Source organism: Primulina eburnea, chromosome 3 (assembly GCF_022965805.1).
Source record: "Primulina eburnea isolate SZY01 chromosome 3, ASM2296580v1, whole genome shotgun sequence".
Lineage (NCBI taxonomy): Eukaryota > Viridiplantae > Streptophyta > Magnoliopsida > Lamiales > Gesneriaceae > Primulina > Primulina eburnea.
The window spans coordinates 12,999,156-13,014,448 of NC_133103.1; the positions used below are offsets into that span (position 1 = coordinate 12,999,156).

Genomic DNA, 15,293 nt, shown 5'->3' on the forward strand with positions numbered 1-15,293 from the left:
TGTCATCCAAATGCATCTTGGATGGAAACGTGAGCACTTGGTGAACTTACGTTACATATTCGAATATCCAGTATTTTAATACTCATCATCATGAGTATCTTATTTACCAAATCAAGTATTTTATAACTGAAATTAATTATTTCGCAAGTAAAACTAAGTACTTGAAAAAGTTCAATGCTTAGTTGCGAATTTGTTTTCTTTTAAAAATAAAAAAATATTTAAATGAAATGTACATGTCATCCAAATGGATCTTGGATGGAAATGCGAGCACTTGGTGACTTACATTGCCTGCTAGAATATCCAGTATTTTAATGCATATTCTGAGTATCTCATTTACCAAATCAAGTATTTTAAAATGAAATGAAAATGTCATCTAAATGCATCTTGGAAGAAAATGCGAGCATTTGGTGAACTTACGTTACATATTCGAATATCCAGTATTTTAATACAACATTCTATGTATTTCATTTACCAAATCAAGTATTTTAAAATTGAAATTAGGTATTTGGCAAGTAAAACTAAGTACTTCAAAAAGTTCAATGCTAAGTTGCGAATTTGTTTTTCTTTTAAAAATTAAAAAAAATATTTAAATGAAATGTACATGTAATCTAAATACATCTTGGATAGAAATGAGAGCACTTGGTGAACTTACATTGCCTACTAGAATATCCAGTATTTTATTAACTTTTTTTCGTATCTCAATTACCAAATCAAGTATTTAAATTGAAATTAGGTATTTCGCAAATAAAAGTAAGTACTTCAAAATGTTCAATGCTTAGTTGCGAATTTTTTTTAAAAAAAATAAAGAAAATATCTAAATAAAATGAACATGTCATCCAAATGCATCTTGGATAGAATGCGAGTATTTGGTAAACTTACGTTGCATATTCGAATTTCCAGTATTTTAATACTCATTCTAAGTATCTATTTTTACCAAATCAAGTATTTTAAAATTGAAATTAGGTATTTCGCAAGTAAAACTAAGTACTTGAAAAAGTTCAATGCTTAGTTGTGAATTTGTTTAAATGAACATGTCATCTAAATGGATCTTGGATGGAAATGCGAGCATTTGGTGAACTTGCGTTGTATATTCGAATATCCAGTTTTTAATACACATTATGAGTATTTCATTTACTAAATCAAGTATTTTAAAATTATAAGTATTTCACAAGTAAAACTAAGTATTTCAAAAAATTCAATTATTTGAGAATTTTTTAAATGCATATTTGAATATCCAGTTTTTTAATACACATTCTGAGTATTTCATTTACAAAATCAAGTATTTAAAATTGAAATTAATTATTTCACAAGTAAAACTCTCAAAAAATTCAATTAGTTGCGAATTTGTTTGTTTTTTAATGCATATTCGAATATCCACTTTTTAATACACATTCTGAGTATTTCATTTACTAAATCAAGTATTTTAAAATTAAAATTAAGTATTTCACAAGTAAAACTAAGTATTTCAAAAAATTCAATTAGTTGCGAATTTGGTTTTTTTTTTTAAATGCATATTCGAATATCCAACTTTTTAATATACATTCTGAGTATTTCATTTACTAAATCAAGTATTTTAAAATTAAAATTAAGTATTTCACAAGTAAAACTAAATATTTCAAAAAATTCAATTAGTTGCGAATTTGTTTTTGTTTTTAAATGCATATTCGAATATCCAGCACATTCTGAGTATTTCATTTACTAAATCAAGTATTTTAAAATTAAAATTAAGTATTTTACAAGTAAAACTAAGTATTTCAAAAAATTCAATTAGTTGCGAATTTGTTTTTTTTTTTTAAAATGCATAGTCGAATATCCAGCTTTTTAATACACATTCTGAGTATTTTATTTACTAAATCAAGTATTTTAAAATTAAAATTAAGTATTTCATAAGTAAAACTAAGTATTTCAAAAAATTCAATTAGTTGCGAATTTGTTTTTTTTTAAATGCATATTCGAATATCCAGCTTTTTAATACACATTCTGAGTATTTCATTTACTAAATCAAGTATTTTAAAATTTAAATTAAGTATTTAATAAGTAAAACTAAGTATTTCAAAAAATTCAATTAGTTGCGAATTTGTTTTTTTTTTTAAATGCATATTCGAATATCCAGGTTTTTAACACACATTCTGAGTATTTCATTTACTAAATCAAGTATTTTAAAATTTAAATTAAGTATTTCATAAGTAAAACTAAGTAATTCAAAAAATTCAAATAGTTGCGAATTTGTTTTTTTTTAAATGCATACTCGAATATCCAGGTTTTTAATACACATTCTGAGTATTTCATTTACTCAATCAAGTATTTTAAAATTTAAATTAAGTATTTCACAAGTAAAACTAAGTATTTCAAAAAATTCAACTAATTGCGAATTTGTTTTCTTTTAAAATGCATACTCGAATATCCAAGTTTTTAATACAATTCTGAGTATTTCATTTACTAAATTAAGTATTTTAAAATTGAAATTAAGTATTTTACAAGTAAAACTAAGTATTTCAAAAAATTCAATTAGTTGCGAATTTGTTTTTTTTTTAAATGCATATTCGAATATCCAGTTTTTAATAAATATTCTGAGTATTTCATTTACTGAATCAAGTATTTTAAAATTGAAATTAAGTATTTCACAAGTAAAACTAAGTATTTCAAAAAATTCAATTAGTTATGAATTTGTTTTTGTTTAATAAAAAATATTTAAATTAAATATACATGTCATCCAAATGCATTGGGATTGATGAGTGGAAAGAGAAGATGTCTAACAAAAATAAGTATTTATATACTTTTTTATTAATTAAAAGGGTAAAAATGTAAAAATGCATGAAATATGTAGTAAAAACTGAGTTTGTTTTTTGTCAGGTACTAAATTACAAAAACAAACTGTTGGGTACTGAATCTTAAATAAATCTTGGACAGATGTATTTTTCTACAAATTACCCTTATATGTACTATTGACTGAACTCTCGGACTTATTTATCTCGATAAAAAAAATTATAAAAAAACAACTAAATCTAAATAAATAAATTTCAAAAAACTACCGTCAAAAAATTAGTGAACTTAAATACATGTGTCATTAAAATTGAACTCGATGCTCCATTCACGGAACAGCAGAATCATACAATTTTTTTGCATGTGATTTTAGCTCAGATTAACTGTAAAACAAATTTGGTGAGGGAATGGGGGATTCAATAGAGACCAAACAGTTGGTAAATATAAAAAACCATCTTATGATATTCAAGCAGAACATGTAAATTTCATAAAGCATATATTCTCTGTTTCGGAAGAACAAAAACTTTCATAGATGGTACAGCCAAAGACTGGGAAGATGATGTAGCTTCTCATTTCTATCCTCGAATGAATTTCTTGACTGTAAAGGATAAGTATGTTCTCGATATATATATATATTATACTTAATAAGTAGCCGCACCAAATCATGTAACAGGATTAAGGGGAAATTTCCAGCCTCGGTTCGAAGCAAAAACCAGTAAAGAGCTGAAGTGGAAACTTCTTGGTCACCGGAGATTTTTGCGACCACTTCCACTGCTTTAAACTCGAGTCGAAAATAAGAAGAGCGGGAGCTCCATAGCTCTGGATGTACACGAGATCATCAGTTCCGCTGCTGGCAAATACATCATCAAACTCGCCAAAACCATAAAAGTACTTGTGGGGCATTCGAGCTATCTCCTGCCACTCTCTACCCTTCAGAGCCCAAATACCAATCCCCTTAATAACACCAGGACGATCTGGTTTCCCAATTCCTCCAACCAGTACAAGTTTTTCATTCAGGTTCATCAAACGACCACACGTAAGCGAACAAGGTGCAGCAATGAAATTCCTCATGAGTATATCATTGGAGGGTCGGCTTCCAAGATTATACATGATCAGGCCATGGCGATTTACAGGATCACCACCTCCAGTTGAGTAAATCAAGAAGTATAATACCCCGTCGCATATCACGCTCTCATCACCAGCTCGCCACCCTGTTAGGCTCTCTGTCAAAATCGTCCCCCAAGTCAAAGTTTGGGACTGGTACATGTAAATAGAGAGATTCCACTGGAATAAATTTCCAGGTACCTGCCTAGATTTAACGACTAATATCTTGTAATTATGAGATTGAGATGCTCTGTCGACTGAAATGGCTAAGGCACGGTAGTCGGAAAATCTTGGGCCAGGAGGCTCAACTACTGCCCTCCAGCAAAAGGTTATTGGGTTACAGACATACATTTCTCTCCTATCATTGTCCATGAAGCAAACTAACCCACGAGATGAAGCAATGGACCAGTTGGATGTATCTATACAGGGGAGATCGATACTGTGCCATTTTCTAATGACCGGATCGTATGCATAACCAATGGGTTCGTCTGAGCTTGTGAACATAAAGTACCACGGTTTTGGTGACGCTGCACGAGAATAGTTCCCAATGAACCTCTTCGAGGTTACAATTTCATGCCATCTTTTACACACCGAGCCTGCCCGGAAAATGCTGGCAATGGGGAGATAGGCCAATATTCGTTCCAACAGATCATCAGGTAAAATTAAATCCAAATAAACTGCAGCTAAATCTTTATCCTTTTGCTCATGAAGGTCTGAGAATGAATCAAACTCCAAGGAGGGGCTAGTAAAGTTATAAATGCTATGACTCACCCATGAATTTTCCTCTTCCATGATTAACAGAAGCTGCAAAATCTGGAACAAAAACCAAACAAAATTAAAATTAAAGAACTTATCAAAGTTCATTCTTGCACAAAAATCCAATAAAAATGGTGTAAAGATTCAAAAAAACCACTATCCTTGCTGAATCAACTAAACTGCCAGAGCAAGACTGCATATAAAAACAGAAATCAATTATAGTTTCTACACAGACTGATGAAAGGAACATTTCACTGAGTTCATATATACATTTAACATATATTACACATATAAACACCAATCCAGAGGCTAGGACAACATAATATAACATTTAAGGAAATTAAATTCTGCTAATGCTGACTCCCGACAAAATTAGATAACTTAAATTGATTTGAAAAAAATAGGGAACTCAAAAACATTCTTCCATCCCAACATAAAGTTAGATTCATTATGTTGACGAATCAATAGGGGCGCATTTTACATGAATCAACCATAAAGGAAGAATAAAAATACAATGGTCAACAAAACTTTTCAAAAAAAGAAAAACCCAAGAAATCTCCCCAGGATCTAGGAGTGGATTCATACCACCACTTAAAACCAAGCACAATTATATACTATTAAAAGGTGCAAAGAAGTAGCAGAGAAACCAGATGCAGCGCTGGGTTTCCACACCTTTGCTTCCTAACTCTTTGAGAATAAGAGATAACGTGGCATTTATATCAAAAATTTATAAGCTTACAACATAGGTAAACAATATCTTTCGGTGAATTTAAAAATTTGCATAGAAGTAAAGATCTCATTTTATAACCAGTAAACAGAGGAGGAAAATGCAATCACCAGTTTCTTTTCACAAAAAGGTTGAAAAGTTCAGAGATGATTACCCCAAATGGAACCATAAAATTTACCATGCAACACACACATCAGTGGGAGGGTAATATATATCTTGAAAGCAACAACCCTCTGCAATATTTATTATCATGATAACTAATAAGCTTTCAAGAAAGAGCAACCACTTCCACTATTCTGGGCACCAAACCTAAAATTATTTTTATTGAGAGGGTAAAACATCAATCAATGTTTGGTGAAAATGAAAAAATATATATGCACCAAGCAGCACCATTCGATGAAACATCGAAAAACAAACAATCATATAATGCAAAAATAAGAAAGCAACAAATACACAACCAAAATGAAAGTAAGAAACACTGTGGGAAGCTCCAACACTGACAAATCCTGAAAACAACCATAATATCATATTCCCAAGGAAACAAAAATACATTTTTTTTCCATGTAAATTAATATCAAACCTCTGATACAAAACTTTTCCTCAAAACAAATAGGCCTTCCCAGAATGCTCAAATCTCTCAAGATTCACCACTTAACCGGCCAAGTCAAAACAACAAAACAAAAAGCTCCACCCTTTCCAGAAAACAAAAAACATTCAAGAAACTCAAAATTCAGGAAATGGGCTCGAATCAATCATCCCAACGATCCCAAGAAAACAAACGAAGAGCATAAATGGGCCGGTCCGGATTTAGATAAAAACGCATCTCTCACATGTTCTATACGTTATGATTCAGCCAATATTACATTTATAGTGAGAAAAATATTGATTTCTCCAGAATATCTTTATCCCTTGTACATTCTATTGATGTGGCCAAGACGACGGGCTGAGGGGAATGAAAGCGAAGGGTGGAGTTATAGTAGGGGTCGTATTTTGTTAATACAGACAAGAGTGTGCGTGAGAGTTGAGGTGGTGTTTGTCAAGGCATCGAATTGATGAAATTTTAATGGCCTTCAGAATTTTCAAAATAAATAAATAAATAATTTGGAAAAAATAATTATAATAACCTTACTCAAAAAAATTACAATAATTTTATACTCGTTGTTTGTTTGTACGAAATAAATTATGTAAACAAAATTATATATATATATATATATATATATATATATATATATATATATATATGCGTGTTTGTTAAGATTAAAAAAATGATAAATATTAAAATAGTAGTTCTTTTGTGAGACGGTCTCACGAATCTTTATCTGCGAAACAGATCAATCCTACCGATATTCACAATAAAAAGTGATAATTTTTCATGGATTACCCAAATAAGAGATCTGTCTCACAAAATACGACTCGTGAGACCGTCTCACACAAGTTTTTGTCATATTAAAAATTGGAAACATAAAGTTTGCTCCCCTTCAAGTATCGTGCCAAATTTTAGCTGATAGGTTGGTTTGCGTCAATTTCGATACGTTATTTATTCACCATATTTGTCTTGATAATGATATTTGATAAATAATTTAGATATATTTGATCACATCAAATATATAAGTGATATCTCATTTATGGCAAAAACTTGTGTGAGACGGTCTCACGGGTCATATTTGTGAGACGGATCTCTTATTTGGATCACCCATTAAAAAGTATTACTTTTTATGCTAAGAGTATTACTTTCTATTGTGAATATGGGTAGGGTTGACCCGTCTCACAGATTATGATCCGTGAGACGGTCTCACATGAGACTCACTCCTCATTTATTGGTACGATGATGGATATCATAGGTGAATAACATATAAAAATTGTGTTTTACATTCGTAATACGTGCGAAAATAAATTTAGAACAAAAGAATTTATATAAATTTATTAGTCTTTAAAATTCAATATTTTGATTTAAAAATACGAATAGCCCATTTATACTTCATTTTCAGTGGATTATCTAAAAAACAAAATTATATATATAAATATATATATAAATATATATATTCATATCTGTTTTGAATTTTACAGGTTCTAACAACTGGATTTGATAAAGGTTATTATTTTATCAAGTTGAATATGTGCGATGGGGTAACCATTTTATAGTGCTTTATCAAACCTCTGTCGTTGATGAAACATCGAGCTTTGAGGTTTCTGTCACCATGAGAAGGATCCTCTGCTTAATTCAAGAATTAGCATTGTAGAATTTTCAAATTCAATATGATAACCATTCTCTGTCAAGAAATCTTGGTGTTTTAATTTTCCTGCTGCCATATTGTTGTATCGTTCTCTTTCATATGACTTATGGAACATGTATAAAAACCCGCTGTGGTCGATGTAAAACATCATGTTTGTGTCGCGTAGTAAATTATTTCTAATTTCCACCTGTCTAATGCATTTGTGGGCTGTTGGGCGAAGGTGGGACACGAAATTTGGGAACGCCCCTCTGTCCCCTCTTTTCTTTTTATAAAAAAAATTTGACGTTTTGCGACGGTTTGTTAAAATCGTCGCCATTTGCGACGGATTTTTAAACCGTCGCAAAACGTCAAATTTTTAAAAAAAATAAACTGCACATGTGGGTTTCGCGACGGTTTGTTAAAATCCGTCGCCAGTTGCGACGGATTTTTAAAACCGTCGCGAAACGTCAAATTTTTAAAAAAAAATAAACTGCACATGTGGGCGACAGCTCAGCTGTCGCCCACTGGGCGCTCACCAAAGGACGCCCAGGGTATCAATCTCCTATATATATATATATATATATATATATATATATATATATATATATATATATATATAAACTATTAAGTTTACGTGACGGGTTTTTTACTATTTTAGTTTCTTCCAGGAATAGCGAGTTCAGTTTGCCCCATTATTTTCTATTTTATTCAAAATTCATTTCCCATATTTGACCATTAGAGTTGGCTAGTGAATTTTATATGGAAAAAAAAACACGGGTGAAACGGTTCTACGGATCGTATTTTATTAGTGATTTTGGCTAATAAATACCCTAATACAATGAAGCTCGAATCAAGTAATCGGAGTTAATTTTAAATCCAAAATAATTTATTTTATGTTAAAAAAATAAATTTATTTTGAGTTTTTTTGGGTCAAATTGGAGGAGGAGTTTGAACTAAAAAAATGAATAAATAACACTGCATCAGTTAAAGCTCTAGGAATATGGCTTTGAGATTATAATTTCATTAATTATTATAATTTTTAAACAAAAAAATTACTTGCATATTTTTATGTAAAAATACGATTGTATGAACTATGAGTATGAAATCCACTTCTCTATTAATGTCTCTTTTGACTTCCCCCTCCCCTCGGGTTGGTTTAATTAGGTCACCTGGACCAGAATATTATGCTTCATATGCCATTATACTCATATTAATATATGTTTTTTTTTGTGACAAATTTAATATTATAATTATAAAGGCACTTATAAATAACCTATGCCCACTTCGCATACCACTTCTAAAGGTGGGAGGAACTGTGTATATATATAATTTTGATATGATGTACGTCTAGCATGTGCATTGATACAAAAATTGATGATTTGATAGTGTTTCATCACATCCAATAAGCAGTGTCACATCATCTATGCTCACATAAATATACATGATAGATAAACACTTTAATTTTTCAACGATTACATTTGTCATTCTTAATAGAGTACAATAAATCAATAGAGCAAAATTCTTGTTGTTTTCAATTTTTTTGGCATACATACATCTGAAATGTATAATATAATATTGTGTATTCCATTTGAAGAAACTTTAAGCAAGGGATCAAATGGTTGGCACTTCATTCTCATGAGGTGAATCAAGGAATTATTAGTATGGATATAGTTCACGTGTTTTTTTAAAAATAATTATAAATAAATTACGTTATGTATATTAATTTACAACTCGGGGTCTCGAACTCAATAATTTGCCAATAAAATGGAACGTTGGTGCCGCTAGACCTAAACAAAATAGTCTTTTTGACGATGTACGTGAAGTCGACTGCATTATCTCAGTGCAAACGAAGACTAAAATAATAAAGCATAAAATGTACTCTCCTCCACGTGCAGACACATTTTATAATATACTAGCTAACGACGCACATACGATGTATGTGTAAATTAATGACTATTATTTATATGAATCACGATCATGATTATTAATAAATCGAGTTGATTCTTAAAATTTTGCAATAATTTTTAATTATTATTTGATAAGAATAAACCAATTATATTAACTATATAATTCTTAGAAATAATATGTGAATTAGATATTGTAGTTATGAGTAAATTATATTAAAAAATATATTATTTGTCTAAATAAATATGGTATTTTCGTAAAAATTAATTAGTGTTGCAAAATCGAGCCACCAAAGACATCAACCTTTTACATTTATAGTAAACAAGTACGGATATGTTAGTGCACAAGATGATGACAAGAAATAATTAAAGGAAATTAAAATGATTTTAATTTCTTCAAAGTTGATCAACATCAACTTCTCTCCAATGCACCGATGACTCCGATGGCGCCCTAGTAATAGTGATTGACGAATAATATATAATTAATTTGCACCAAAATAATTATATTTATTACAGTAATTAATAAATAATAATTTCACCTTGAGTTTTAAAATATAATACTTCGCGTTTCTCTCCTTTTTAGCGCACAAACTTTACAAAACGGGTATTTTTTTTTTCACAAAACTGAGTGATAAAATTACAAGTACGACATTGACATTTTTTTAAAAAAATAATTTTCTACATCGCAATTCACAAACTTCGAAAGCAAAGGTCGTGTAGCCCCCATGGCACCAGGTCGTCCCGAGTAAAGAATACAAGTTTTCAAGTTTTATATATTCAAAGTTCACTTTTGTATGAGAGCATCCGCATCAGTTTTAACGTTAGTACACGTTATCTTTTCAAAAAATATCTACTCATATTAATCCACCTACTCATTACGGTATTAAATATAATTTAACTATGTGTTAAATGAAACACACAGTTTTAATACAAACAAATATGCATTGTGGCATAATTAGTTTGGTGACTTACATACACGTATACACACACACACATATATATATATATATATTTATATATGATTTTGTTATGATACCCACCACCAATCATGGTCATTTTTATGTACATAAATGATGTGACACTCACCTATTAGATGTGATGCATCATATCAAAATTGTTTATATAATATATGAGATTCGTCTCATTAATGAGCACAAAGACGGATACAGTTGATGAAAAACATAACAAAACTTTATGTAAGTACGATAAATAGCATGGAGAATTGGTGGTTGCCGTTTAAATTTACGCGGTCTACTTCATATTCACGATGTTCACTCCAAAAAAACACTACTCCAATTTCACACAACAAACCAAACTCTTTCAATGCCATGCATAATAGTATTATCGTTTTTATTGTCGTTCTATTATTGTTGTAATTACATAAATCTCTCTAGCCAACAATTAGTATAATTTTAAAATTAAGTTTCGTCTTTCTTAAAATATTTCTGTACTGCAGTCTCAACTTTCAAGAATGTCTTGAATTTTCTGTCTTCACAAATATAGTTAAAAAATTCATAACTATTGGGAATATATATATGACAAAAACTTATGTGAGACGGTCTCACGGGTATTATTTGTGAGACGGATCTCTTATTTGGGTCACCCATAAAAGAGTATTACTTTTTATGCTAAGAGTACTATTTTTTATTGTGAATATGAGTATTGTTGACCCGTCTCACAGATTATGATCCGTGAGACGGTCTCACATGAGACTCACTCTATATATATATATATATATATATATATATATATATATATATATATATATATATATATATATATATATATATATATATATATATATATATATCGAGACAAGCTAGTTAATCATCACTATAAAATTTTAATAAATAAATATCGATGTATATGTATTAAAGCGTATTTAAGACGAAGTATTTAGTTTCAAAAAATACAAAAAATTATAATAAAGACTAAAAGTAGGACCTCATCTTTTTGGAAAACAGAAAGACATCATTTAATCACCATTAAATTTGTGGTTTTTCTTTTAAATTTTGTCCGAATTTGCAAGTGTCGAAATGGCATGAAAACATCTTTTTCCAATTTTTGGCCCTAAGAATTCAGGCCCATCGGACAATAATTTACCCAATCAAATAATGGGCTATTATAGGAATTCATCATTTTTTTTTTTAAAAAAAAGTTAGAAACTAATTAAAAGCAAAAATATATGTATTAGGAAGAAATGCATAATGATATAAAATATATATTGATTGAAGTATGCATGTAAAATATTCTAAATTTCAAATTATAAGCTATTTCGTTTTTTCCCCTTAAATTAAATTTATATTATTTAATATAACTTGATAATTGATATGATCATGTTAAACATAATTTCTATGAAACGATTTTCAAATGAATTTTGTGAGATGAATATATGAAATATATTATTTATTATTGTAAATATATGTATGGTTGATCTGTCTTATGGATAAAAATCGTCTCATAAAATACCTATTATGTTGTTTCAAATAAATATGATTATAATTTTAGAGGGATAAAGCTAGTGTGCTAAATAAAATTTGACATAAGTTTATCAGTTCGACAAGATACAAGAGATAATTATGCCGGTGTCATTTTAGGGACATGAAATCGTCAATTTATCACGTATTTGTAGTACTTGATTATGATCAAAGCATATGTTCTGGTATCATGGTTCTGACTCCGGCTTGTACAAGTACGATGGTATAATACGTTTTTATATCAACTATTTCGTAATTGTCACAAGCAATCAAATTATTATATTGTATCTCATTATAAACTTTTATTATTAAATAATGTGAAGTAAAACACTATAACTGATTTTTTATCATAATTTTATTTCATTTTAATCAAGTCTTTTTGTAAGATGAGTCGGGCATATTAATGAAGATTTTAAAATAAAGGCGATAATAATATCTGGAAATATATATTTTTCTAATCTAAATTCGTAACATTTTTTTTACCCAAGTTTGCCGACCCTCATATAAAAATCCATAATTATGGAGCCCGTGATTTTACACACGTGATATAGTACACCACTCTTAAATCTCATTTAATTATTGTTTACGGAGTCGGATAATAGATAGACCACCTCGGACTTTTTGTTTTTACTCCAATTTTTTTAATGTTTTTCAGATAAAAATTCATTGTCATCGAAAGTAGACAACAGCAATTTCCCTTTGATATTTTCAAATGTCAACCCAACAAACCATTGAGCAAAAAACAGGTTTTTCCTTCGAGTAACCGTGGAGAGATAAAGCAAAACCGGCCCAGCTATCTCTTTCTCTTTCTGCCTATATAGAGAAAATCATCGTACAAGGTAGTTTCCATTTTCCAATTTTTTCTCTTCTCTCTCGCATCTTCAATAGTCAGCGCCTTCTTTTGTTTTTGTTTTTGTTTTTGTATAACATTGAAAGAAAAGCAAAGAAAATGGAGGATGATTGGGATTTACAGGCGGTGGTCAGAGGCTGCACCGCTGCAGACGCCGTAGCTAAAGCTTCTCGTGGTCAACTTTTCAGCACCTTTAATCAAAATCACAATCCAAGATCTGTTTGAACAACCCATAAATGAATACTTGGTTCAAGAATTACAAGATCTTTACAAGCCTTTCTTCCCAATACCGCAGCCCCCACAAAAAGTTTTTGCTCAAGAAAGTTTACCAATTTCACCTCTCTGTGTTCGAAGAGGACTGCAAGATCAATCAGCAAAGCAACAGAAGAGTTTGCAAGTTGTGAGGGAAAAGCAGCAGTCTTCCATCTTTCCCCATGTCTCCAAACCAAGTAATCCCACCTCAAGGTCAAAAAGAAGGTGATTTTCTTATCAATTAAAATATTTCTCGAAATTTGTCGGTTTAAGAAGTTCGAATGCTGATTTTGTTTCATATTTTACGTCACAGGAAGAACAATTTGAAGAGGGTTTGCCATGTACTTGCTGAGAGTTTATCTTCTGATACGTGGTCTTGGAGAAAATATGGGCAAAAACCCATCAAAGGCTCGCCTTATCCAAGGTTTGGCTCTTCAGCTTTTTCAAAGATTGGTTCTTTTTGTCAAACAAGAACAAAATGATAAATAGTAGTCTGTTTATACTATTAGAATAGCCAAGTGAATGTAAATTTGCTTACAGAATCGTTACGCAAAAATAGGGGTTATTACAAATGCAGTACCTTAAAGGGTTGTGTGGCCAGGAAACAAGTGGAGCGAAACAGATCGGACCCTGGAATGTTCATAGTCACCTATGAGCCGGACAAGATGGAGAGCAGCAGAGACGATAGAGAGGACTTGGCAGAAGGCGAGGACGACGACAATGAGTTCAATGTCTCAAACATGGCATTGGAAGATGATTTCTTTGCGGGTTTGGAGGATTTTATCGTCGCCCCAGTGACTTCAAATTGCTTCGCGGATCAGTTTCCGGGGAGCTTTCAGTTCCCTTGGCTTGCCACCCCTTCGACTAATACCGCCGCTGGTGGTGGTTGACCTGACAAAAAGTGCATAGATGCTTTTCCTGTCACACACTTTTCTTTAATTTTGTAGGCAAAAGACAACTGTTTGTAGCTATGCCTTGTAAAGAATCTAGAATCAAACATATATCTCTATATATATTTGTGACGAATGAGGTATAGAAAATCTCAATCACGAAGAGCCTTGTAGAGGAAAAAAGAGTTGATTCTCTTGTCTCTTGTTGGTACGATAATGATATATAATGAAATATCAAAGTTCCGCCATCACTTTAAACAATTGCTTAGTTCCAAGTTTTCTTGTTGTTTTTGGGAGTCCGCTAATTTTCTTGGGGGATTCCATGCTGATCGCTAAATCAAAATATTCCTAGTTGAGTTAATTGAGGAATCCATGGTAAAAATGTATTACAGCTAACATTACATATTCTTCCGAGGCGATTCTTCTACTTTGTGATGGACTTCAAATTAAGCAATTACTACAATAAACAATTTCCATGATATATGTTTTGCAAAAAGCATGCAAAGAAGAAACTCGCACGATCCTAATCGAATATTTCAACTACGAAATTTCAACTTTAAAAAAACCTGCTGCAGTACTAACCTGGCATATCAGAGAGAAGAAACGATATGTGGAAAACTGGCCGAATCGAAAACTGGCCGGCAATGATAAGAGATTTTGCAGCGATAACTGATTCTCCCAATTATCAAATGCGCACTAAGGCGTACATGTCCATAAGGCTCAAGGCACAAGGCATCTTATTGAAGTGAATAAACGAATAACAAAGTTATAAATCTTTCAATTGCAAAAAATGTAATAATTGTTCAAACGTCAACGTTAAATGTAATAGAAAAACGCACAATTCTTTTGTTTTGCTTCCTAACAAAGGGGTCTGTAGGTTCAAAGATCGGGCCTTACTACACCTTGTGAACTATAAAAAAGAGTAATTAAAACAAAATTAAAAATTAAACATAAAAAATTATAATTACATATAATTTAATTCTAAAACATAATTAAAAATTACATATAATTAAAATAACATAATTAAAATTACACATGATTAAAAAGTTGATGAATTATATTATCCATCTATTATATAAAAATTTAAATATGTTCGATCAAACCATTTTGAATCACATGGTGCAATTCTTAGTTTAAATGCTGACACGTCACTTCAAAAAAGCGTTGAACTCTACGGTAGGATCTCTTGATGGGAAAACATATGGGTGCACATATTCATCATCTCGAGCCGGAAAATCATGATCTTTGAGCACGTTATCTCATTCGTTAACCACAAACATGTTATGGAAAATGATACATGTTTTCATTATATAATTTGAATCAGTTGGATCTCATGTGCGAGATAAACATCTCTCTA

The 15,293-nt window shown here is 30.8% G+C and overlaps 1 protein-coding gene and 1 pseudogene across 1 annotated transcript; one reads left to right on the plus strand and one right to left on the minus strand.

The window, feature by feature from the left end:
* Positions 1-3,187: 3,187 nt before the first annotated feature.
* On the minus strand, positions 3,188-6,361 carry LOC140826572 (F-box/kelch-repeat protein At3g61590-like). Its single transcript, XM_073188966.1, has 2 exons — positions 5,931-6,361; positions 3,188-4,680 (listed from the first exon to the last, which is right to left on the minus strand). Exon 2 carries the CDS (start codon positions 4,657-4,659, stop codon positions 3,439-3,441), a length of 1,221 nt encoding a protein of 406 aa, XP_073045067.1. The 5' UTR covers positions 4,660-4,680; positions 5,931-6,361; the 3' UTR covers positions 3,188-3,438.
* Positions 6,362-12,711: 6,350 nt separating this feature from the next.
* LOC140828277 (WRKY transcription factor 22-like) lies at positions 12,712-14,197 on the plus strand (annotated as a pseudogene).
* The last annotated feature ends 1,096 nt before the right edge of the window (positions 14,198-15,293 follow it).